Source organism: Magnolia sinica, chromosome 9, assembly GCF_029962835.1.
Source record: "Magnolia sinica isolate HGM2019 chromosome 9, MsV1, whole genome shotgun sequence".
Taxonomy (NCBI): Eukaryota; Viridiplantae; Streptophyta; class Magnoliopsida; order Magnoliales; family Magnoliaceae; genus Magnolia; species Magnolia sinica.
In genome coordinates, this window is record NC_080581.1 from 84,240,815 (window position 1) to 84,266,577 (window position 25,763).

Here is a 25,763-nt window from a genome sequence, read left to right on the forward strand (position 1 = left end):
TGCAGAATTTTAAGCGGTATATTAAAAAAAAAAAGGACTTTTAGTAACGAAAATTTTCGTAGCTAAAAGTATTGTAATTTATTTTTAGCAACGAAAATCTTCGCTGCTAAAAAGGCTTGTAAAGTTTTTTAGCGATGAAAATTTTCGTTGCTAAAGGTATAATGAATTTTTTGGCAGCGAAAATTTTCGCTGCTAAAGGTCATGTAAAGGTTTTTTAGCGACGAAAATTATCGTCGCTAGAAATGAACGAATTTTTAGCAGCGAAATTTTTCGCTGCTAAAAGTCTTGTATAGTTTTTTTTAGGATGAAAATATTCGTCGCTAAAAACTGAACTACTTTTATCAGCGAAAATTTTCACTGCTAAAAGTCTTGTACAGTTTTTTTTTTCGATGAACATTTTCGTCGCTAAAAGTAACGAATTTGTAGCAGCGAAAATTTTTGCTGCTAAAAGTCTTGTATAGGTTTTTTTGCGATGAAAATATTCGTCGCTAAAAACTGAACAATACTTTTAGCAGCGAAAAGTTTCGCTGCTAAAAGTCTTGTACTTTTATTTTGGCGACGAAACGTTTCATCGCTAAAAGTAACGAATTTTTAGCAGCGAAAATTTTCGCTGCTAAAAGTCTTGTACAATTTTTTTAGCGACGAAAATTTTCGTCGCTAAAAATCTTGCTTTAGCGACGATTTGAATTTTTCGCCGTTAAAATCTATGTACGTCGGTCTTTTAGCGACGAAGTTAGCGATGAAAATTTTCGTCGCTAAATGTATTTAGTTACGAAAATCTGACTTTTAGCGATGAAAATTTTCATCGCTAAAAGGGGTATTTCTTGTAGTGGGTCCACCGGTATTTCCGATCACATTACCCAACCCTTAGAAAAATCCAGAGCGTTGAACAATAAGCCCTCATTGTTTAATTTGTACCAACCAGTTGATGAGATTGCGATCAAAGAGAAAAATGAAGAAAAATAAGACCGGAGATTAAAGAGAACCAGAGCTTGCATACTAACCTCATTCTTATTAGAGATTTTACCGGAATTCTTGAGAGGATTGGATACGCTCGCGAGGGTCTTGGCTCTAATTGTCCCAAGTATTTGATCTTTCCTGCTTTGTTTTTTTCGTTTCCTAATAAAAGTGTTTTAGATATGGGACGTGGATTGTATACGCCGGCTTCTCTCCGAGGAACTTCCTTGCAACTGAAGCTCTCGGTGGGGCCACCGTGATGTTTGTAATAAATCTGCCCCTTCCATCCGTTTTTTCAGTCATTTTAGTACGGAACCGAACAATGAGGCAGATCCAAAAACTAAGGTGGGCCGCACGACAGGAACAGTGAAGATTGAACGTCCACTGTCGAAACTACCCTGAATTAAACTGTGATGGTTTTATGCCATCCATACCGTTCATAACGTTATTCCTGGTGGGATGAACTGAAAACAGAAAAAGGTTAGCCTGATCTAAAATTTCTGTGGCCCCATGAATGTTTCAATGGTGGATGTTCAATCATCGCTGTTTCTCTTCGCGGGAATTACTGAGAAGGCAATCCGCGTTCGGTTTGGATCTTGGGAACGTGCGGACGCGGATTTCATGCCAAAGCCTTTTGAAGTTTATGCGCTGGGAACCAAATGGGACCCACTGTGATATTTGTAAGAAATCCATCGCGTTCATCCGTTTTCTGAGTTCATTTTAGGACATGAAGACAAAAAAGAACCGGATTTAATACTCATTGGAATGAAAACGTGAGAATTGAACATACACAGTTGAAATATTCATTGGGACACATGAATTTTGAATCATGCTACTATCCGTTTTTTTAATTCATCCCAATCACCTTATGAAGGGTATAGATGTCATGCAAACATCACTACCGACTCTGGGAAGTTTAAACAGTAGGAATTTCGCATCAGGCGGACGCGGATTTTCTGTGGGGCTCTATGATGTTTGTGAGAAATTCGCCTTATTTATCAGTTTTGAGAGCTTATTTTAAAAAATGCAACTAAAATCAGGCCAAATCCAAAACTCAGGTAAGAGAGAAAAACTGGGGAAAGCAATTCCTACAGCTAAAACCTTCTTAGGCTCCACCTGTAAGCTTATATGCCATCCAAACCGTTTGTACGGTCATTTATAATGGGATGAACTGAAAACACAAAAAGGTTATCATGATACATGACCTTTGTGGCTATATGAATGTTGCACTGATGGTTTTTCAATCCCCATTTTCCTCTTGTATGGCCCACCTGAGCCTTTTATCGAGCTCATTTTTGGTCACAAGTCCTAAAATTAGCATTCAAAACGGATTAACGGAATGGATTTTTCACGAACATCACGGTTGGCACCCAACTTCCTGAAAGGCTTCAGCAGGAAATCTGCATCCTACGAAGATGATGCGACCTTACCGTAGGGCCCACCTTAATATATTTATTTTATATGTATACCCTGTTCATCAGTTTTTCCACATTATTTTAGGGCTCGAGCCCAAAAATGAGGCATATCCAACCCTTAAGTGGACCATAGAAAAGAAAAAAGTGGTGATGTAACATTCCACCATTGAAAACTTCTATGGCCCACCGTAATGTTTCTATGATGGGTGGACCATACTAAAGAAAAAGGTGGTGATGTAATGTCCAATGTTCCACCATTAAAAACTTCCTGCAGCCCACCGTAATGTTTCCATGATGTAGATCTGACATCCAACTTATTAATAAGGTCACAAAAATCTAACTTAAAAGAAAAAAATAAAATAAAATAAAAAAATCAGCTTGATAGAAAACTTAAGTAGTCCATTATAAGTCGTTAATCATCCATCACCAATTTGTCGTATTGGTACGGCCCACCTGAGATAGATTTGGATTTGCTTCATTTTAGGGCATGGATATAGCATACATGCATCAAGGTGGGCCCTATAAAAAAAACCTCACCTAATCCGTTCACGTGGGCCTCACCAAACGGTGCACTCCAGGGACACCAGAGATTTCATGAAAGGGCAAGTGCCCGAGTGGGCGACCGAACATGAAGCACTCAGCAATTTAAATATCGTAAGTCGTAACTATAGAGTAAGAAGCTCGATGATCCACATCAGAAAGTGACCGTTGCTGCTCCCCTTTCAGCGGGAATTCCGAAATTCCGATCGAGAAATAAAGAAAACGCATTTTAATTTTCCAAAAACAAGCATTTGTTGCAGGCCGTCCAACAGACAGCGCCAGTTTCTTTTTCTCTTGCTTTTCCCGCTTTTTCTTTCCCTCTCACTGTCTTTGTTTTTAAAAAAAATTCAAAATAAAATCTCCTCTTCTTTTTATCAAATCCACTTTTGAAATTTTCTCACATCCGCCGAACTCTACCTCTTTTCCCAAAGTGGCCGTTTTATGTCTATCGCGACTAAGCAACAAGCGTCTCTCGCCACCTTTGGCGCGTACATTTTGAGTATCCCAATGATCTGAACTGTCCATCTTTCCGATTCTATTTGTCAGGATAAAAGTATGATACGTTTTACTGAACGGTGGGTTTTTTCAATGACCATATGCAGATGAATTTAAAAGAATGAGAAAAAAATGGTCAATGGATCTAATTAAAATCTGAAAATCGAAGGTTTGACAATTCTAATACATTTTTATGGAATCATATCTTACATCCATCATATTATTTAGAATAGAGACGGCTCAAAACATTGGATTGCCTCGGAAAGTTGGCCCCAGCAGGTAGAGATATATGCTAGTTTCTACGTCGCGATGGACGTAAAACGAACTTTCTTTCTTCCGCCCCGCACCTTCGGCAGGTGAGGCGACGCCCGACAACTTCCTTTTTCTTCGACGCATCCTTTTCAAAATAGTGGTGACCCTCCTCCCTACACCTGGTACACGCGTACCGTATCCAGACCATCCAAATTGCGGGGTACGTCATAGATGAAAGGAACGTCTAAAATAAAAATCTTCGATAAATCCCAACCATCAATGGCTGAAGAGAAAAACGAATGGTCCAAATTTAAAGAAAAAATTCATTGGGTTAGTTAGAATCATTGGCACTCAACGACTTTGACGGACCCGATCTGGGTGTGACTATGTCATTTACAAGGTGGATGAGTAATTAGCACTGTAAAGCGGTAGTAAACTATCACAAGAGACTAACTGTTGTTTATTTTTCTTTTATCTATGCGGCGGGAATAGTAATTAAATGGATTTGATGGATAATGGTCCGTGAAAAGGACTGGGCACTGTACATCGCCGGTTGACACAGAACTGTTTTTAATTCATCGCGCTGAATTGGAATTGAAAATTCGTCGCGATGTAGCTCAACGTGAATGGCGTAGAGGAGGATCTGGGCCAACCAAATTGTGGGACAGATCCTGTTGAGGCCCTTAGTTGAATATCAGGAGATAAATATCATCCTATCAATAGGTTTCACCTATTGAATATACTATCATTCATATATTCAATTAAAAGTCCTCCGTCCATATCTATAGATCATTAGTTGTGGAGTTTCTTCTTCGTGACACACAACATTCATTTTATTGCTAGTGCTCCCCTAAACATACACGCCTTCAATAGAGGCTAATGTTCCTTCCCCAACAAGAATATTACGGACAGAAACACCCAGCGTCAAAACCTTTGTGGGCCCACCCTGATGTTTATATGCCATCTAAACCATTCATAAGGTTTATTTCCACGGGGATGAACTCACAGCATAAATATTATCCTCATGCAAAATTTATACGGTCCCCCAAAGATTTCAATGGTAGGCTTTAAATCTCCGCTGTTTAGTGAGGCCTGCCCCCACTTGAGCTTTGGATCTCCTTCGCTTTGGGACTCATTTGCCAACATGATCTGGTGAAACTGATGAACGGAGTGGATTTCACATGAATATCACAATTGGCCTCACATAGTTACTGCTAGAGGCTGCTGACGTCCATGACCCCGATCCAACGGATATGGTATGCATGGCAGTCCGTATGTATCCTATACCAATACAGTCATCTGTATTCTATTTTAATAGAATCACATCAAATCCTTGGGAGGAGACATCTTAGGCACTTGCTGACAACATACAGTGAGTGGCTACTTCGACAATATATGGTGAGAGGCTACTTCATTTCTAGGGAGGATTGCTTGCAGACTTTGTGGGGCCCACCACAATGAATGTGTTATATCTACACCGTTCATCCATTTTGCCAACCCATTTTGATGAATGAGCCCAAACATGAGGTAGATTTAAAGCTTGAACCAAAACTTCGACGGTACCTGAGAAGTTTTTCAAGGATAGGCATTTAATAGCTTCTGTTATTTGTTGTGTTTAATTGTTAATTGAGTATTAGATCTGCCTATTTCTTAGGCTCATGCAGTAAAATAATCTCATAAAATGGATGGACGGTGTGGATATAACATATACATCCACAGCAGTTGGTGACCTTTACACACCAAAACAGCCCGGTGCCCTCACCAGACCTGTTGCACGCAATGGGTACGACACACGGTGCTGCGCATGTGACTCCCACTTTGTCCGTCAAACGCATTCATCAGGGTCAGGACGTGATCAAAGATAGTCTAATCTGTTGTTCATGTGGGCCATACAATAAAGAATGGTAGAGAGGATACACCTGTCACTAAGGTAGCTTGCTTTTTCACCCACATTGTTCACACATGGTCATAACAATCAAGGTTTCGCTTCGAACATCTTTTGTAGAGCTTTGGCAACAGCAGGAATCTAGAAAAAGCCATTATATACTATGGTTATTGGCTCCGACCAGGCTCGGCCCACCTACAAGCTCAGATTGTCATAGGAAAGAGTTAGATTATAGGGTCGGCTCGAAGGAAGATGTGTCTTACATTCACACCTAAGGTCTAACTCCAGTAACGCATGCAAAGAGTAACATCTGGCGCACGATATCAGGGTAACTGCTAGCATTGACGCATGCATCGCTCTCGCTTAATGACATAAATCGTGCCAAGAATAACGGACACGATCACTGCAACTAGGAGGTATAAATAAGAGACATATCAATAGGAATAGGTAAGCAAAATCTCTCACCCAAATTCCCATCTATACTACTTAGACCCAGATTCCTAGCCTGACTTTGGCATTGGAGTGTCCCCTGCTCTAGCCAAGGTCTCCTTTAGCCAAGGTCTCCTTTGTTTACATCTTGTGCAGGCTTACAGAGCTCGACACCAGTGCTTGGAGCTCGGCGAGGGTGAGCCAAAATTTTGCATCAACGAACTTGATACCGGTCCCATCTTTTAGACCCATTACAAAATAGGGTTGGATTTGGGTCTCACATTTTGGACCCTAATTTGGTTAAAAATTGGCCTAATTACGTTTGGGTTAAGTCCATGTGAGGAACCTGATAAAGTTAGGTAGAATCTAATTGTCTGGGTGGGGGGTCCAGCTAGTTTTAGTAGCATACTTATGAGTAGTTAATATATATTTGATGATTATTGCAATAAAGTAAGGTTTTCTTAGCAAACATGTAAGAGAGCCCGTTTACAAACACCCGTGAGCAATGTAAATGCTTTTATTTGTCCTATTTCCAGCGTGAAATGTAGATCCAAAAACCCTTGAGCCCAACTGAATTTGGGTCTTCAAGAACTAGACCCAGGTCCAATTGGGTCTAGGTCTGGGTCTTCAAAAACAAAACCCAAACTCAATTAAATCTTGGTCCAGGTCTTAAAATATGAAACATGAAACTCGGGCCAAAAGAACTCAAACCCAGCAAGACCTGAACACAGGTAGCCTGTATATGGCTACTTTAAGATCCGACCTGGACCCAAACCATGACAGCCCTTGCCGCTAAGCAGCTTCTCAGCAGCTTGGCTTAATTTTTCCAACTTCTTTTTTTTTTTCTTTTCTTCATTTTAAACTTTCTTCCACATTATTTGTTGATTTTTTTTATAACTCTTAGGCTCAGGGAGATTAGCACCCATTTTTATTTTTTTAAATAAAGAAAATTTTAAAACCCTATATTTTTCTGGAAAAAGATATAGTGCTCTCAAAGCAATACACTTTGTCAGCTACTTGGCTCCCGTGGAATAGACGCGTGTAAATCAGTGTGCAATAGCGTGTTGAATAAATTCGATGGGCCCACTGCGATGTATGTGTCATTATCCATACCGTCCATCTATTTTTCCACACATTTTATTACATGATCCCAAATGAAGCATATCCAAAACTAAAGTAGACCACACCACAGGAAACATAAGGAAAATGACATCTGCGGTTGAAAACATATGGAAACATAAGCATCCTCCACCCAAATATTCGTTTTTACCTTTTATTTTTAACAGTAGCCCATGAAAAGCAGGGATGGTGAGGAATGATGAATATTTGACCAGACTGTCGTTCATGTATAACTTTACCGTGCCATTTTTAAAACCCTATATTTTACTGAAAAAGATACAGTGCTCTCAAAGCACTACACTTTGTCGTCTACTTGGCTACCGTGGTACAGACGCGGGTAAATCAGTGTGCAATAGCATGTTGAATAAATTCGACGGACCCACCGTGATGTATGTGTCATTATCCATACTGTCGATCCATTTTTCCACACATTTTCGTACATGATCCCAAAACGAAGCATATCCAAAACTAAAGCGGACCACACCACAGGAACGCAAGGAAAATGACATATACGGTTGAAAACATATGGAAACATAAGCAACCTCCACCCACTATTCGTTTTTACTTTTTGTTTTTAACAGTAGCCCGTGAAAAGCAGGGATGGTGAGGAATGTTGAATATTTGACCAGACTGTCGTTCCCGTATTACTTTACCGTGCCATGGCTTTACCTACAATAATTGCAGCTGAGTTTCCTTTGCTTTACGCGTCCAACGTAAAGTAGCAGCGTTTCTTTCGTGGAATGAAGCAGATCGAGGAAGTATCAATACCTCATTATAAACGAATGAATTAAGCAGAGATCCAACAGAACTTGAAGATAACTTTAATGGCAGACAGCTAAGGTACGGTTGTTTTTCTTTTTTCTTTTTCCTTCTTCATGATTCAACAGACAAAATTTTCATATTGGAATCCACTGAATAACATTCATAGGTGAACATTCTTAAAAAAAAAAGAAGAAGTAATTACCACGATTATCCTAGAAAAAAGTAATTACCACAATTATCCATGTCCATACCATAGATTCCTAATATCTAAACGTTCACATACAACACGGTATGTGAATTTTCTCATAAAACGGTTTATTTCCTGTGAACATGTGACTCAGGCAGAAATCTTTCTAATCAACTCATTTCATGGGATGCATCCATAGTAAGGTAGATCATATGTTATCCACCAATTTGAATGGTATAGCCAGTGGAAGAGGAGTTGCAATCCTCCAAGGGATTTGGCGTTTTGGAGAGCTTTTGGGGAAGATGGGTTTTGATTTGGGAAGAGGAAGGGTGCGAATGGTGAAGGAAAATGGCAAGGAATGGGGTCTTAACCCCCTTTTGCAAAGGAAACGGATTAGCTGGTGTACCACACACCGGCTATATAGCTGGTGTAGGTACCTGTCGTGCGAAGACGGGGCAGGGATTAGGTACTACCCCCGCCTGTTCCGAGCTCGGGACAGGCAGAGGCTCCGAGGGCCATTGAGGGGTCACCGTGATTTGTGAGTTTTATCTATACCGTTCATTCATTTTCACATATCATTTTAGATAATGAAGCTAAAAATAGAGAATTTCCAATGCCTAAAATGGACCACACAGTGGGAATTAAAATTCTACTGTTGAAAATTTCTTAGGAACCATAGAAGTTTTGGATCAAGACTATATTTGTTTTTTCGCTTCATCCAACTATACATGACCATATCAACAGGTCGGATGGAAAATAATCGATACAGTGGACCCTATGAAGGTTTCAATGGTGGGCATCCTTAGTACCGCTACTTCCAGTGGTGTGGTCCACTTGAGACTTAGATCTGTCTTGTTTTTTGTTCAGAAATCTAAAATGATATGAGAATATGGATGGACAGTGTGGATAAAATTTATAAATCACGTGGCCCCTCAGTGGCCCTTGGAGCCTCTGACTGTCCCGAGCTCGGAACAGGCGGGGGTAGTATGTCGTGCCCGCGAAGACGAGTGCTGACAGTCCTCCAGCTCCGAGTTGTATGAACGGTTCAAAGGAGATCAAAGTTACATGGGCCCACAATGATGTATTTATTATATCCACATAGTTCATCCATTTGTTGAGATCATTTTGTAGTAATATACAAAAAATGAATTATATCCAAAGATCAAATAGACCCACCACAAATAGCAGCAGAGATAATGATTTTCACTGTTAAAATTTTCGTAGGGCCCACCGTAACTTTTATTTTCCATCCAATATGTTCATAAGGTCACAAAGATAAGAGGAAAAATAAATTTCATATTGATCCAAAACATTTGGGAACCCCATAAGGGTTTCAATGGTAGACGTTCAATCCCCCACTACTTTTTGCAGCGTGGTCCACTTGATCGTTAGATTTGTCTTATTTTTAGTCTTAAGCCTTAAGACGAGCTCGTAAGATAGATGGACAGTTTGGATATAACACATACCTCATGATGGGACCCATAGAACTTACTGACGTCAATACATCAGCTATATAGCTGGTGTGCAGTACACCAGCCCCCACGTGTAAGACCCCCCTTCCCATCTTTCTTTCATTTTTTTAAAGAAAAAAAAATTATATGGACGCAGAGTCGAGCCAGGGTTGACTGTGTTGCCCTGTCCTACTTTCGTGGCCAGCCATTAGTCGACCGGATGGTGACAGGGTCTATCGGGTCACCGTAGTCCCAAGTTGGTCAGCAACCCGAGTTCAACTGGGTGGTGACAGGGTTGACCCGGTCACCCTAGTCCCCCATTGGTAAGTAACTTGAGGTCAACTAGGTCACCCCTAGTGACTTGGGGTCAACCGGATAGATCCACTTTCTCAATTTCAGACATTTATTTTATTTTATTATCTATTATTTATTACTATTATTATTTTGTTTTCTTGGCGTTCCACATAATCGGAATTAACTACTTAATCTTAATTGATTTTCGGTCACTAACAAATGTATATGACCAGAACGTCGCGTGAAAAGGGGAAACACGAATGGGCAGCATGGATAAGTACACATGCATCAATGTGATCCCATGTGCAGTGCATTTAACAAAAAACCCACATGAATCACTCATGGATTAAACGTACTTTTCATCCCACCTAATCAATTTGTGCTAAACATCCTCTCACCCTATTTCTCTGACTTGAAATCTCTTTCCTCATTCGTCCCGATCCACTCACTCAAGTACTGGTCCATGTTTGGTCTCTAGCAACCGATGCTCCTAAGAGCCAGATTACATCGATTTAGGGAAATCCCAAGTTTAAATTTTCTACACATGAGTTCACACTAGTTAATAATATGGAGGTTGGTTCTTAGGGTTCAATATAACTAGTTTTCAAAATCATATCTATGTCAGCATATTCATTATGGTAAGTCCTTAGCCCACGATTCAGTTTAATCCCAAACTCATGATTTGACACCAACTTGTGATGATCTGAATTTCAGGGGTTGAGTACATACTCGATCCCCGATATTTCGAGTATCAATTAAGCTTTTCGGAAATACCATTTGGTTAAGCGTCTACCAATTATATCATGATCATGCGTAAGAAGTAAACTAAATAGTACATATCATGGTTATCACAAGTGTATGAGGAAAAAAAAAGTCTCATACATGCATACATACATCCAACTAAGTTATAGAGTCCACCCAGCTAAGGACTCAATATACATGTCTAAACATAAAATGCAATAAGCGACCTCATCCTCAAAAGGAAACCAAATTGATGGTCCTAAAACGTCACTTTACATTTGGCCGTCTGCACACTGGAAGTATAAGAACTCGGTATAGTCCACATACTCCTTGACAAGTGTATCCTCTTTTAGGGCACCTGCATCGACGAAATCGTTTGGTTGGTGTTTTAAAACATCGTCCCGGGTTGGGGTGAGTGATCAATTCAGTGCTACTATTTACTTAAGTTTCACATGTTATCAAACAGATACAAGAATGACATGAAAGTCATATATTTGATTATTTAAATACGTGAATGACATGAAATGCGTATGCATGACCTGAGGTTTAATTATACCAATATAGAACCACGTCGACACCATTACTAGTGAAGACGTCAATATATGCGCAATGGTTGGCCTGAAGCACAACCCAACAAATGTTATGGAGTGCATGATTGGCCGAGTATTTATTAATATTTAGTTCAAATAACAAGTTGATAAAGCTAGGATACTGCCATCGAATCTTGAGTTTCTATCCGAATTACATGGATCATTGCGGCACTAGGTAGCTCCTCACCAGTGTCACTTTATCCATTTTGGGTTTCCATTATATCAAGTCCCTATACTTGAATCAGATTTATATTAGGGTTAATCGTCCAGAGACGGCCACGACTAGGGTAAAGGTTGTCACCCGACCTCAATATGGAGAAGTCACACCACTCGTATCATCAATATCATGATAAGTTCGCGTACTTCTTATGTGCTAGCCGGTCACTACAGGGAGGCTCGTCATCCAATGTTTTACCAATGTGGCAACCTCGTCACCCCAGTGTAGGCCGACAGCCTAGGTACAGTGTCTCATACCACTACGTCTAGCCCCCGAGTCTCAACGGATTGTATCACACTAATGGTCATGAATGACCTCATTCTTTGGTGACAGCCAACATGGTATCCCAGATTCCACAATGTGTCTCAAACGTTTATCATACATGCGATTGGGCCATGCAGGAGACTAATTTGATTGTCCAAGAAGAACCCTGGATAGACCGACATTGGGTGCAAGCAAGCCATGTAGCTCCAACTACTGTTGATTGCCTAAGTTCTGCCTTGGGTAGCTACATGAGTCGGGGTGGCTAGATTCGTTGATCATCCCTTGTTTTCAAGGTTAAGCAGGGCTCGACCTCTTCCTATTATAGCTTAATATGACGAAATCGGTAATATAATATTTATTTAACATCAAGGTTTCCAACTTATCTCAAATAGTAAATGTATATGCAAGTGTAGGTTGGAATTTACATGTGTCCACATTCAATACCCAACAAAATATGCAAAGAATATGCCCAAAGTTGTAAAGGAATAAAAAACCCTTTGAAATCTACCATTGTCATTTACAAACCCTAATCAACTACCAACAAAGTAAGCATTAAAATGAGGATGCATTTCATCATACATGTGATCTACCAATAATAATACTCTAATGCCCGGTTTACGAAACCTGAGTATACAAATCATTTTCCGAAAACTCGAGTGTTAAACTTTAAAGATAGTCAACTTTCAAGTAATTTTCTTTTCTCTATTATCTTGAGAGGGGATTCAGAAGAATCGTCATCGAATCTGACTCTTCGTTGGCGATCAACTTCCTAAATAGTAAGACAAACCTGGGGTGGAAATGGAGGTACTGGTTGAGCAGAATATTTGTGCTCCAAAAGACCGAGGAAGTGAGTTTCCGTCATTCTCTAAGGGAGAGGAATGAGCCGGTTGACAGGCTGGCTAGATTGGGCAGTGGCTCCCAGTCCTCCTCCCAGTTTCTCTCTCTCACTGAGGTCCCTCGGGAGATTAGAGGGCTCATTTTCTTGGATAGGGTGGGCCTGGGAGCCCTGAGATTTTAGACCTGTCGGTTTCCATTTTTTTTTTCCTTTGAATTGTGCAGTGGATAGTCATACGATAGGATCTGGCAGGTTTTTTTTTGTAATTGCTGTTCCTGAATTGTACAGAGAACATCATGGTTCCCTTCTTCAAGGAATGAATTCTCTCTCTCTCTCTCTTTTTTTTTTTAAAGGTAATTTTCTTTTCTTTCTTTTTCAGAGTTAGCAGTTTAATTGAAGATAAACAAATCAAAATTAAAGGAAATTTACATATACATTCAAAATATACGAGCGGCTGCCCATAAGGCTTATACAAACCAATATCTCAATACCTATAATTACAAAATAAAATAATTTAACATATAAAAAAATTGTAATTAGTCTTGAGCTATAAAATCACATAGCTTCTCTTAGCAGACGCAGTCATGCATCCCTGATAATTATACCCTACTCCTCATCAATCTAAACATGAATATCATTTAAACCACCTGCAGGACCTGTACGGTTATATATTCGATGAATGAGTGGCCAAATCAGTGTGAATTTCCCTCAAGATTACACATCACCACATTAGTTAAGCATAGTTTTAAATAAGAAAACATACAAAACAATCGATAATGTGATTTTATTTAAATGCATGGGTGCGTGACTGCAAATCAACTGACGATGCACATCCAGTTGGCCAAATGAATGGACCTTTCACACGGTCAGTCCATTTATGCAAAACAATGAGCTTTTCAAACAGTCATCTCATTCATGCATTGGAATGAGTCTTTCAAACAGTCAACCCATTCCTAATAAGAGAATGGACTTTTCAAATAGTCAACCCATTCACGCAAGAGAATGGGCCTTTCAAACAGCCAGCTCATTCAAATTACAAGAGAACAGATCTTTCAAACAATTGACCTGCTCAAGTAAGAGAATGAACCTTTCAAACAGTTGGTCCATTTAAGCAAGATAATGAGTCTTTCAAACGGTCGACTCATTCAACTTGCAAAGGAATGAGTCTTTTAAACAGTCAACTCGCTCATGTAAGAGAACGAACTTTTCAAACAGTCGGTCTATTTAAGCAATATAATGGGCCTTTCAAACAGTTGGCTCATTCAAACAATAGAATGAGTCTTTCAAACAGCCGATTCATTCAATTGCCAATGAACAGGTCTTTCAAATAGTTAACATACTTAGGTAAGAGAATGAACATTTCAAACAGTTAGTCCATTCAAAATACAAAAAGGGTCGTTCGAATGGTGCACTGATCTTTCAAACAGTCAATCAGGCACCCAATAACGCGAGTGTCATGAATGCATGATTAGCCGAGCTGTTATTATTCCAATTTAAGAAAGCTCAAAGGTCACTATGGGGGAGGGGGGTCATCACCCAATATAAGCTGACAGTTCGGGCATAGTGTCCCAAACCACAATTTCTGGCTAATGAGACTCCATCATTAAGATATTTAATCGTGTCTTTGTCAACCAGTGACCAATCATAGTTTAACAAATGAGACTTACCATCACATGGTCATACAAAATAATCCATCAATCCGCTTAGGGCTAATATACAGCAATCCATGAATGGTAAGCCCGCATTAATCTTCCATTTAATCCATCAGTTAAAGTAGCCACTAGGTCGAGGGTCCATTATAATTGCAATCAATCAAGTTACATCTCAAGTCAAACCATACATATATAAGTGGGATTTTCCACTAATAGATGTAACAATTCAAGTTTTACAACAATCCTTAAGTATGAGAAGATATACCATACAACATATAGATATTCATACAAGATAAATGTTGATCATATAATTTGATAATCGGATTCAATAACTAACACAAGTAATCATGAATTAAAGATGTCGGTTATCAATTGAAATTAAAATTGAACTATCACTTAAGCTAGAATGGAAGATGAAAGCTTGAGGGAAAAAATTCATCACCTTGTGTTTTGAATCGCCTATAATATCACTAGGAAGTGTGTGCACCCTTAATCAAATCAATCGCATTAATCCGATCTATAACTTGACTTGACCTCAATTCGATATCCGTGCTCCAATGTCACTGAACTCAACTAGCCCACCGAGTCAACTCACCTCATGCTCCCCCAACTCGGATTGACCAGGCAATCACAACATCGGTCTATTGGGTTTGAGGGAGAAACACCCTGTTAACTAAAACACACTCAGAACTGAGTCAGTAACTTACTGACTCGGTGTACAAGGATTGGAACCGGTTCGACTTGGTTAGGAGCCGAAAGCCAACATCTTCTCTCATCTTCTTCTTCGATTCTAATTTTTCTTCCTCTCCTTCTCTTTCCTTTTATTTTCTTCATTTCGTTTTCTTTTCTTTTCTTTCCTACTATGCCCAGTAGAGTGGATGGGCTAGACTAGGCCCAACCGATATCCAACATCCTAACTCGACTCAACTAAGTTGAGCAAGTTAGCCATACAACTATCGACTTGATTCGATGTGAATTGCACCCCACTCGGCGGCCCGATCCACTCCTTACTCTCTTGTTTCTCTCCCTCTCCCTCTCCCTCTTCTTCCTTTCTCCTTCCTTTCTTCCTCTTTTTTTGCTATAACGACCAACAGGGTCTGGACTTGACCCAACTAAGTTTGAGTGAGTTCATGACTCAGCTTGAGTTGAGCTGGTGTGGTGATATGCGCGCGCACACACACACACACACTCTCTCTCTCTCTCACTACCTTCCCTATCTTCCTCTTCTTGCCCTCTCTCTCTCTCTCACTTGCCTCTATTTCCTTCCTGCTCCTTCCCTTTTCTCACCCTGTCAACGAACCGGGACGGAGCTTGGCTCAGCCCAACTCGGACTAAGACTCATCTTGCCCTGGTGTGACGCAGCGGTGACCCTCTCTCTCTCTCTCTCTCTCTCTCTCTCTCTCTCTCTCTTTAGTTTCTATTTTTTAGAAGGAAAGCCCTAAAAGGGTGGCCTATATAGGCTATACTAATCCATTTCTACATGCCCCTAATCGTCAGATTAGCTATGAGCCAATGGCTCTCAACCGATCGAATTTGAGATAATGATCGTGGCTTCTGATTGCATGGCCCCTATTAGTCACCAAGGAGGAATTTCTGAGACCATGGCCACCCTAACGGACGTCTTAGATCAATGAATGGGCCTCACCAACCGCTAATAGGTTTCCCGATCAAACGAAGAAGATGACCCAACAGTTAATGACGAGTCATCATCGAGTGGCTGATCTTATAATTAGTAACATATAGATGGTGTGGATTTGTCCCATGATCACTGTGGGACCCACCAGATGTGCGGTTATTAGCATTTTCACTTAATGGATCTTGGTTTCAACATTTGCTGGTGGCTCTCTCATTGCAATGGAAACCCCATAGTGTAGGGTGAATGGGGGGCTAGGATGGTCTAGAATGGAAGGTTGAGATGGAAGGGAGTGGAGGAATGCGGATTGCAACAGCTGGCAACAGACGAAACAAGATTTTCAGTTTCGAAAATACAACCACACGCAAGTCCGGTTTGGGCTGAAAATCGTGTGCATGCACATGGGTTTTGATGTGCAGGAAGGGCGAGGGTTTGGTCGGATTTGAATGGCCAACGAGATGGATAGTTTGGATCATCCTCTTTATCCTCGAAAGTGGCCCATCTAACGATCGAACAACATTCGTTTGCTTGCCGGTGAAAACACGAAAGAGGGAGGAATTCTCTCTTTAAAGGAAACCACGGGTCAAACCCGGTTTGACCCTGTCTATGGTCTAATGTACTGCAGGTGCACACTCATTATGCTACACATAGCCAATTATGGGGTCCACAATGATGTTGGACGAAATTCACTCCATCCATTTGGTTTGAGGGTCCCCACCAGGGCCTCTGACCAGGCAGATCCAAAACTTAGGTGGGCCCCACGGCTTGATTTGGGCCCCATTTGTAGATTCCTGTCAATCTGACGGTCGAGTCATCTTCAGATCCAACCTTCACGGTTCTTAAGGGTTCTTAGTCGATCTTCGAAGAAATCTAATGGTTGTTACTATAATCAGATGGTTGGATTATCTGCCTATGTAATGGATTTCAACATTGAGTGACGTGGCCTGATAAACGATAGATCTAGTGATTTGGATCTCAATTTAAGATGATCTAAGGTTAGGGCATTCCATAGTCCACATTGAATGATTTTAATGGTTTCTAGGGCTGTCCAATTGCAACCTAAAGGTTGATTTTATAACCCGGTGGTTGAATTAGGGAAATCAAGTGTTGGAATGATCGATGAAATGCTGTAGATCTTGTTGTTTAGACTCTTAAATCTAGGACGAATGATTTGATAGTTGAGTTCGCAATTAAACAAGTTCCTAATCTACACTAGTGATTGGTCTTATATATAATTGTATGGTTGGATTTGTACGAATTTGAGTAGATTGTTAATGACCATGATATAAGATGAACAAATAGTGGACCGCGTGATCTAATGCTTGTGATAGACATTGTGCAGTTAAATTGCCTATAGGGTTGTTGAAATCCTAAATTAGGTTTCTCTGATGACTTGATGATCTATCTTGAAGATCAATGGATAGATGGCTTAATATATGGATGGGGACTACTTTCAATGGTCAGATTTAGATTGGAATGAATGTGAGTCTCCAAGTAAGTTAGGTTGGTATTTATACTAAGTTAGCTCACACGGTAACACCCGAGTACTGAAAAGTATGAGGTGTTACAAACACAAACAATGATTTTTATAGCAAAGCATTTAAGGCATACTTGACTTAAGGATTTCTACAAAATCAAAAGGGATCATAGTCTATCACCCTCAAGGGTTGATAAACAGAAACCTAGGAGAATAATTTGCACCTTGTGTTAGCTCGCCCGACTCGGATTTATTCCTGAGGTTAGGATTTTGAAAAGAGTCAGCGAAACCTAAATGATTCGAACAAGCTTTATAATGTTTATAAAAATTCAACCCTAACATCATGATTTTGGGATCTAGGTTCGAAGTTCACCTTCAATGATTGCAGACAGAGATCCAACAAAAGATTTGGTCGTGGCTAGATCACTAATCGGACGGGAAAGAGGCAACCTTCACAATCAGTCTCTCTCTCACACACAATTTCTCTCTCTCTCTCTCTCTCTCTCTCTCTCTCTCTCTCTCTCTCCTCCCCAAGGCTAGGGTATGAAAATTAGGGGGTGTGAATAAAAAGGGTATTTATAGTACCAGAATGTACACAAATGACTCCAAATGCTAAGTTTTCATTATACTAGCCCTATGGGGGTGGTTTCGAACCATGAGAGCCTACAGGAAAGTGCGCAAGTTGATCCAAGACAGGGGACGGGTGCCCCATTAGGGGATCTATATTTGGACATAGTCATCTGACGATCGGACATGCCGATCAATGGATAAGGTCCCAAATTCAGTTCGACAATCACCATTGGTTGATCGAGGGCGCAGTTATACAAATATGTGTAGGGGAATATCTTAAGTCAACGCTCCGAGTTTGGCCATGATCTGACGGTCTGAAGGTCACAACTTCGATAAAATGGGTCAGGTGATCATTTCACTTAAATCTAGGCCATTAACTAAGGTAATCGCACAACTCATGCGCCCGACTTGCAAGCTGAACTTGAGCAATCCAAGGTGTCACCTTGGCCCAATATTCGCAATGGACATTGAGCATGGTAAAACGGATGCTAATTTATAATTTTGAGACCAATAGACTAGAACGTGTGGTGTAGCCCTAATTTAGTTAACTTGGGTAGTTATGGAGTATGTTAACTCTTGAGACTCCTTGTTGGTGTCAACAAGTGGAGGAATTGTCTAAATTCACCCACCCACCTATTTGTGATGTATAGGAACGGTCGTTCGACTCCAATTTCCTTAAATCCATCATTTATAGCATAATTAGGGAACTAAGTTGGAGTAGTACGACCATTTGACAGCTTCACTCGTGTATGTACTAGGGTTTCTATGCGAAATTTTACAGAACGTTACAACCATATCCCTTGCTTCTGATCATTCTTGTTAATTGGATCCCATAACCTTTAGCCAAAATTTTCATTTGCATGTCTCAAGGAGATACACTGTTTTGCTTTGTCATCAAGTTTGGACCACTTATCTTTTAGAACATGCACAAATGATCGACAACTAAACACCTTTAGGTGTTCATAGGAAACATATTTTCTGGTCTATACGCTTTTTGCAACATCTCTATTTAGAGGATTTGAAGGAGATAGATTAATAAGTAACAAGTGATACATACAACATCTCTCCAAAATGATTTTGGTAATTTGATGATTTGACATGTGAAAGGATACACCTAATTCTATCTAAAAGATTGAGATTCATCATTTCTACTACACCATTGTACTATGAACTCTTGGGAATGGATTGCTCATGCCTTTTTTGTTACACCATTGTAGTGACAAAATATCAAATCCATGAAATTTATTTGCCATCTAAAATCTTCATAAGGTTACAAAGACCAGGAAACACAGATATCAGCTTGATCAAAGCTTATGTGGCTCAGGATGTTTTCAACAGCAGGTATCTAATTCTCACTGTTTACTCTAGTGTGGCGCACTTGATCATTGGATCTACTCAAGCAACCGAATTTCTTGGCAATTACGTGGACCACTCAGAAGGGGCTGCTTAGGAATTCCCTGTGACTTCAGCACATTGGTTATTTAACACGTAATTCATTATTTAACACGTATTTGATAACAATCAGTTTCCCCTGCTTGTCACGGACCGTAAATATCTGTTGTCCTTCATCCTCATTGGTCCACATCATCACTTACATGGTCAGCATGGCCGCATTAAATGCAGTGTGTATGACGTGGCTCAATCAGATTTCCTATTTGTTGACAATGTCAACGTATGGCAATATGAAGAGTCGGGATCCTCTGTTATCAGGTCAACAGAGAATTCCTGTTACCCTAATGGTTTGGCGTCCGAAGCTGTTTTTTATTTTTTTTATTTTTTTAGTGAGTGGTGACGTGGACCAATGGGAATTAAGGTATCAGGAATTCTCTGTTGACCTGATAACAGAGGATCCGGACTCCAATAATGAAAAGCAGGGAAACTGATTCGCCAGCAGCGTACATGATGGGAACGGATTGGCTGCTCCCCTGCCACCAGCCCCGTGGCTGATGATCGGTGCTCTGTGGGACCCACCATGATGTATATATTTCATTCATTCAGTTCATCAATTTTTTACAGATCATTTGAGGGCTGTATACCAAAAATGAGAAAGATATAAATCTCAGGTGGACCACACTGCAGGAAAACAATGATGATTGGATATCCACCATTAAAATCCTCCTATGGCCCGCTGTTCTGTTTATTTGACATCCAATATGTTGATTAGGTCATACAGACCCAAATGAAGGGAAAAAAAAACAAAGATCAGCTTGATCCAAAACTTTTATGGCCCCCGATAAGTTTTTAATGGTCGACATTCAACACTGTTTCCTGGAATGAGGTCCACTTGTGATTGGGATATACCTAATTTTTGGTTTCATACTATAAAATGATCTATAAAAATATATGGATGGCATGGATGAAACACATATATCATGGCGGGGCCCATAAAGCACCGACCACCAGCCATTGGCTGGTGGCATATGGGGAGTAGCCAATCCATTTCCGTACATGATAGTCTAGTCAGATATTCATCAATCTTGACCATCCAGGTTTTCCATACTATTCATGAGCCAGTATTAAATATTAATAAAAGAAAAAGTAGAGATTGAGAGGAGGATGCCATCCTGTTAAATAATTGAAGATAATTTCCTTTTCCTTGTCAAATAGGTGTGATGGACTTTGAAAGCTAAGGAAACGTCAAGTATCAGAGAAGAAGAAAAGGAAATGGCAGAGAGTGCTGTGAACTTCTTAATACAATACTTGGGGCCTTTGCTGGTGGATGAAGCGCAGTCGTTGAAGGAGGTCGACGGAGAAGTCCGTGAACTCATAAATGAGTTAGAAAGCATCCAATCCTTCTTAAGGGATGCTGACGCAAGACAAGATACCAATAAAGGCCTCAAGACATGGGTGAAACAAATAAAAGAAGTTGCTTACGACATCGAGGATGTTCTTGACGAGTTCATGCTTGGCCTAGCACAAGAGCAGAACGGCTCCCATGGATTCGTCGATTTTCTTCATAGACCCATCAAACGGTTGAAGGCGCGCCATCAGATTGCATCGTTGCTACGAGATATCAAAACCAGAATCTGTAAGATTACGGAGAGAAAAGATGCTTACGCTCTCAATGGAATAGAGCAAGGTTCAAGCTCCAACAACATGAGTGATCAATGGTATGATCCTCGATTGAATGTTCTTTTCATTGAGGAAGCTCATCTTGTGGGCATTGACATGCCAAGGAGCCAATTGATCAGATGGTTAATGAATGGAGATTCGAGACTCTCGACGATTTCGGTGGTCGGGATGGGTGGCCTAGGTAAGACCACTCTAGTAAAGAAAGTCTATGATAGCCAACAGGTGAAAAAACGTTTTCAAACATATGCTTGGATCACCGTCTCGCAATCGTTCAAACTGGAGGATCTACTCAGAAACATGATAAAGCAATTCTTCAAGGCGAAGAAAGATCCGTCTCCCCAAGGAGTAGATGCGATGACACATCTTGAACTAATCAAAGAGCTACGTAGCTACTTGCAGAACAAAAGGTATGTGCTCGTTCTAGATGATGTATGGGAGGCACATGTATGGAATTTCGTAAGCAATGCATTGCCCACTGGCGAATATGGTAGCTGGGTAATGATCACCACACGCAAAGGTAACGTTGCATCATCTTCTAACATCGGACCCTCCAATCACATCTACAACCTTCAGCCTCTGCATCCAGAAAATGCCTGGTCCCTCTTTTGCCGGAAGGCGTTCCAATCAAACGAGGAGAACAGCTGTCCTCAGGAATTGGAGAAGCTTTCTCAAAGTTTCGTCAAAAAATGCCAAGGACTGCCTCTTGCGATTGTTGCATTGGGTAGTCTTCTGTCAATAAAGGGCAAGACGTATGTTGAGTGGGAGATGATTCACCGTAGCCTCGGATCAGAGCTTGAAAGTGATGACAATCTTAGAAGAATGATGAAAATATTATTGCTCAGTTTCAATGACTTACCTTTCTACCTGAAATCATGCTTCTTGTATTTGAGTATTTTCCCCGAAGACTATCCGATTAAGCGTATGAAACTAATTCGCCTATGGATAGCCGAGGGATTTGTAGAAACAAAAATACGCAGGTCAAAGGAAGAGGTTGCTGAAGGTTACCTCAATGAGCTCATCGCTAGAAATCTCATTCAAGTGGCAAAACGGAAATTAAATGGGAATGTGGTCACTTGTTGCATCCATGATCTTGTGCGGGAGATGATTATTCCAAAATTCAGGGAGGAGCATTTCTTTGCATCTTCTGTTGAAGAGAACACAACGCCATGTAACAGAATCCGGCGTCGGTCCATTTATAAAGATGAGAATTTTCCAAAATTTGATGCCTTCTCCTGCCTTCGCTCGTTGTTCATTTTTGGTGCGGAAGGACTATCTAATGCCCCTGCAATCACTTCATTTTCCAGCTTAAGGTTGTTGAAGGTGGTGGATCTTGAAAATATGTCCATGGAAATCTTTCCTGATGATCTAACAAGCTTGTTGCATTTGAGATACTTAAGCTTGGAGAATACAAAGATCAAGAAGCTTCCTAGTTCGTTGGGGAGACTAAAGAACTTAGAAACATTGAATATTAAGGGCACTTTCGTATGTGAATTGCCGGTTGAGATTCTCAAGCTCAAGTGCCTATGCCACCTTCTGGTTTACCGCTATAGTGAAGACGAGTTTGATGGTAGTACTGTAGATGGAAGTAAGGTGCCTGCTGGAATCGGGAGCATGATATCCCTACAGAAGTTGGCATTCATAGAGGCAGAGAGCGGCATCATTAGAGAGCTGGGGAATCTCACCCAACTGAGGAGGTTAGGCATTATCAAGCTAAGAGTGGAAGATGGGAATGATTTATGCACTTCCATTGAGAAGATGATTCACCTTCACTCCTTTAATGTGACATCAATGGATGAGGAGGAGGTTCTCGACCTGCATTCTTTATCTCATCCTCCGCTACCTCTTCAATGTCTATATTTGAGAGGGCGTTTGGAGAAGTTGCCTGAATGGATTGGCTCGCTTCATAATCTGGTACGAGTTGGTCTGATATGCTCCAGATTGAGGGATGATCCACTCAAAGCCCTTCAGTCACTGCCCAATTTGGTGGAACTCGTACTAGATCGAGCTTATGATGGAGAAGAGTTACGTTGCGAGGGTAGAGGATATCCAAGACTTAAGCAATTATGGCTCATTGATTTGAGCGGGTTGAAGAAGGTGAGGGTGGAGAAGGGAGCAATGTCTAGCCTTGAAATGCTAGATATTAGACGTTGCGAAGAATTAGTGGAGGCGTCGTTGTGGCTCGAACACGTCACTAACCTCAAAGAACTCTACCTGTTTGACACGTCGGAGGCTTTCTTGAAGGGGCTCAGAAAGGATGGAGCGGAAGAGTTAGTGGATTCCATTCGCCACATCCCACTCATAAGATATACAGACACTCAGAGAAAAGTTTATTGGGATTTGTCATGATTCTGAAGAGCAGTTGTCAGGTGAATTCTTTATATTTCCCTTCTTCCTATTTACACTTTATATTTTTGTTGTCTCCGCTGTTTTTTTTTTTTTTTTTTTAATGACTTGCATTTTCTTTTTCTTTTCTTTTTAAATGAAATTTTTACAGTTGTTTCAAGAAGGTCGGTTCCTCTAAAATTATATGGAGTAAGCTTTGTATGTGCCTTATATCTAAGCTATTCATCCGTTTTGACCATTCATTTTAGGGCATGGCCCTCCAGGTAATTAGATAGGCATGATTCTGGAGCATCCCATCACCATGGGTTTCTTTTACTTGATGCACAGGTCAGATGGTATGCACATTTAACATGGAAGCGGATTGGGTGGTGTTGGGCGCTGTGGGGTCTACCTGATGTACGTGTTCTATCCATGGTGTTCATCGGTTTTGCCAGCTCATGCAAGCGTGGACCATGCCATAGGAAACAGTTGGAATAATTAATGATTTCTACAGTTGAAACCTTTCTAGGGCCCACAGTGATGTTTATTTATCATCCAACCTGCTCATAAGACTACACACATGGATGAAGTAAAAACACAAATACAAGCTTGACCCAAAACTTCATTGGCCCTCACGAAATTTTGAACGGCAAACGTTCAATTCACATGGTTTCTTGTGGTGTAGTCTACTTGAGTTTTGCATATACTTCATTTTTAGTCTTATGATCTAAAATTATCTGGTAAAATGGATGAACAGTGCATAAAATACATGAAGCACGGCGGACCCCACAGAGTTTTACTCAGTACACCATCCGCTTCCTTTAGAGGATCCTCCACAGATCCCGTTACATGCGGAAGGTAAAACACCAAAATTCTGTAGAGCCCACCATATCGTACGGACAAGTTCTTTATAATAGGTGCACCTTCTCATGTGCCCAGAAATGAGTGCAGTCCAAAGCGTTGGTGGGCCACACCATGTGCCTCTAAGTTCATTCATTTATGTTTTGGTTCATGATTACCTTCATGCTTGCATTTATTGGACGAGGATTGCGTCCAACAAGGGATTGGATGCATTCCATTGAAACTTTTTCTTATATGATTGTATTTTTTGTAGGACCTGCAAACAAAGAAGGTAGTTGGTGGTGGACATCAAGAGCAAGCGTCATATCTCTTTGACTCTCATTCTAGCTCTCTAGTTACTATTTTAGAATTCAATAAGTGACATTGTCACTTGGCATTCCTTATTTCGAGTTTTAAAAATGTTGTTGCTTGTACTGGTTGTAGTTCACTGTAGTCTGATACTTGTAAGCTCTTGAAGCATCATGGGAGTTTTTTTTTTTTTTTTCCCTAGAGATGGAGCAGGATTTTTGTGGATGGGGATAACTTGAGTAATGCATACTTTTTCATCTATTATTTTTCTTCTCCTTGTAATTGAGAGATCTTTAGTTCTTCCTTTTCGTCTTTTTCTAATTCAGAAATCCTTGTTTGTTTTCCATCTCCTCATAAGTTTCTTGACGGGAGTTTCTTGCAACAACAAGCCATGTGGGGCTTACAGCGATTTTCATGTAAAAGCTACTTCATCCATTAGTTTTACAATCTCATGTTATGATGAGAGACATCCAACCGAAATCTCGGTGAACGGCGGCTGTAACTATAACGGTCCTAAGGTACTAAAATTCTTTCTCAGGTAAGTTATGACCCACACGAAAGGTATAATGATCTGGGCACTGTCTCGAAGAGAGGCTTGGTGAAATAGACATGTCTGTGAAGATGCGGGCCAACCGCACCTGGACAGAAAGACCCTATGAAGCTTTACAGCTCCCTAGGATTGGCTTTGGGCCTTTCCTGTGCAGCTTAGCTAGAGGGCTTAGAGGGCCTCCTTCTGGGGAGGGGGAGCCATCACTGAAATACCACTCTAGAAGAATTGGAATTCTAACCTTGTGTCAGGACCTACGGACCAAGGGACAATCTCAAGTAGAGAGTTTCTATGGGGTTTAGGCCTTCTAAAAGGTAATGGAGGTGTGTAAAGGTTTCCTCGGTGTGAACGAAGATTGCCCCTCGAGTTCAAAGGAAGAAGGGAGAAGACATAGGTGTGTCACACCACACCAATAGGATGCAAACACCCACACTATCATGATGTTTATAAGTCATCCAATCCATTCAAAAGATGATTCCGACTAGAAGGAAAGGAAAATACATATATCTAACTTATCCAAAAATTCTATTGGCGTTCAGTCCCTACCGTTTCTTGTGGTTTGTCTTGCAACTAGTTTATTTTCGTGCTCTCAAGGTAACATGATTTGCTATGATGGATAGAGTGGATTTTCAAACGGACATTAGTGGGCTCATCAGGGCTTCGTGTTGCAGGGACTCCTTATATTAGGAGGAAATCTCTCTGTCGTTGTTTTTTTTTTTTTTTTTTCACTTTCCTCTCTGAAGGAAATCTCTGTCGTGCGTTAAGAATTCCACGGGAGTTGGATTGGAGTGACTGAAGTCTCTCTACTATAGCGCAACCAGTAAAACGTACAAGTTCTTCTGTGGCCACATGTTTTATACATGTAATCCACTCCGTCCATTTGTTGTGATCCTTGATTCTAAGATCTA

The 25,763-nt window shown here is 40.6% G+C and overlaps 1 protein-coding gene across 6 annotated transcripts; it reads left to right on the forward strand.

Annotated features, from left to right (window-relative positions):
* The first annotated feature begins 7,752 nt into the window (after window positions 1-7,752).
* LOC131255907 (disease resistance protein RPM1-like) lies at window positions 7,753-24,498 on the forward strand. Of its 6 annotated transcripts, XR_009176512.1 has the most exons (4): window positions 7,753-7,932; window positions 20,373-23,203; window positions 23,332-23,443; window positions 24,274-24,498. XR_009176512.1 is itself a non-coding variant. In XM_058256850.1 (3 exons), exon 2 carries the CDS (start codon window positions 20,430-20,432, stop codon window positions 23,181-23,183), a length of 2,754 nt encoding a protein of 917 aa, XP_058112833.1. In that variant the 5' UTR covers window positions 7,753-7,932; window positions 20,373-20,429; the 3' UTR covers window positions 23,184-23,203; window positions 24,077-24,498. The 6 variants fall into 6 exon arrangements, 5 of the variants coding, with proteins under 5 accessions (XP_058112833.1, XP_058112830.1, XP_058112831.1 ...); XM_058256850.1 differs by lacking the exon at window positions 23,332-23,443 and having other exon boundaries at window positions 24,077-24,498; XM_058256847.1 differs by lacking the exon at window positions 23,332-23,443.
* Window positions 24,499-25,763: the final 1,265 nt, after the last annotated feature.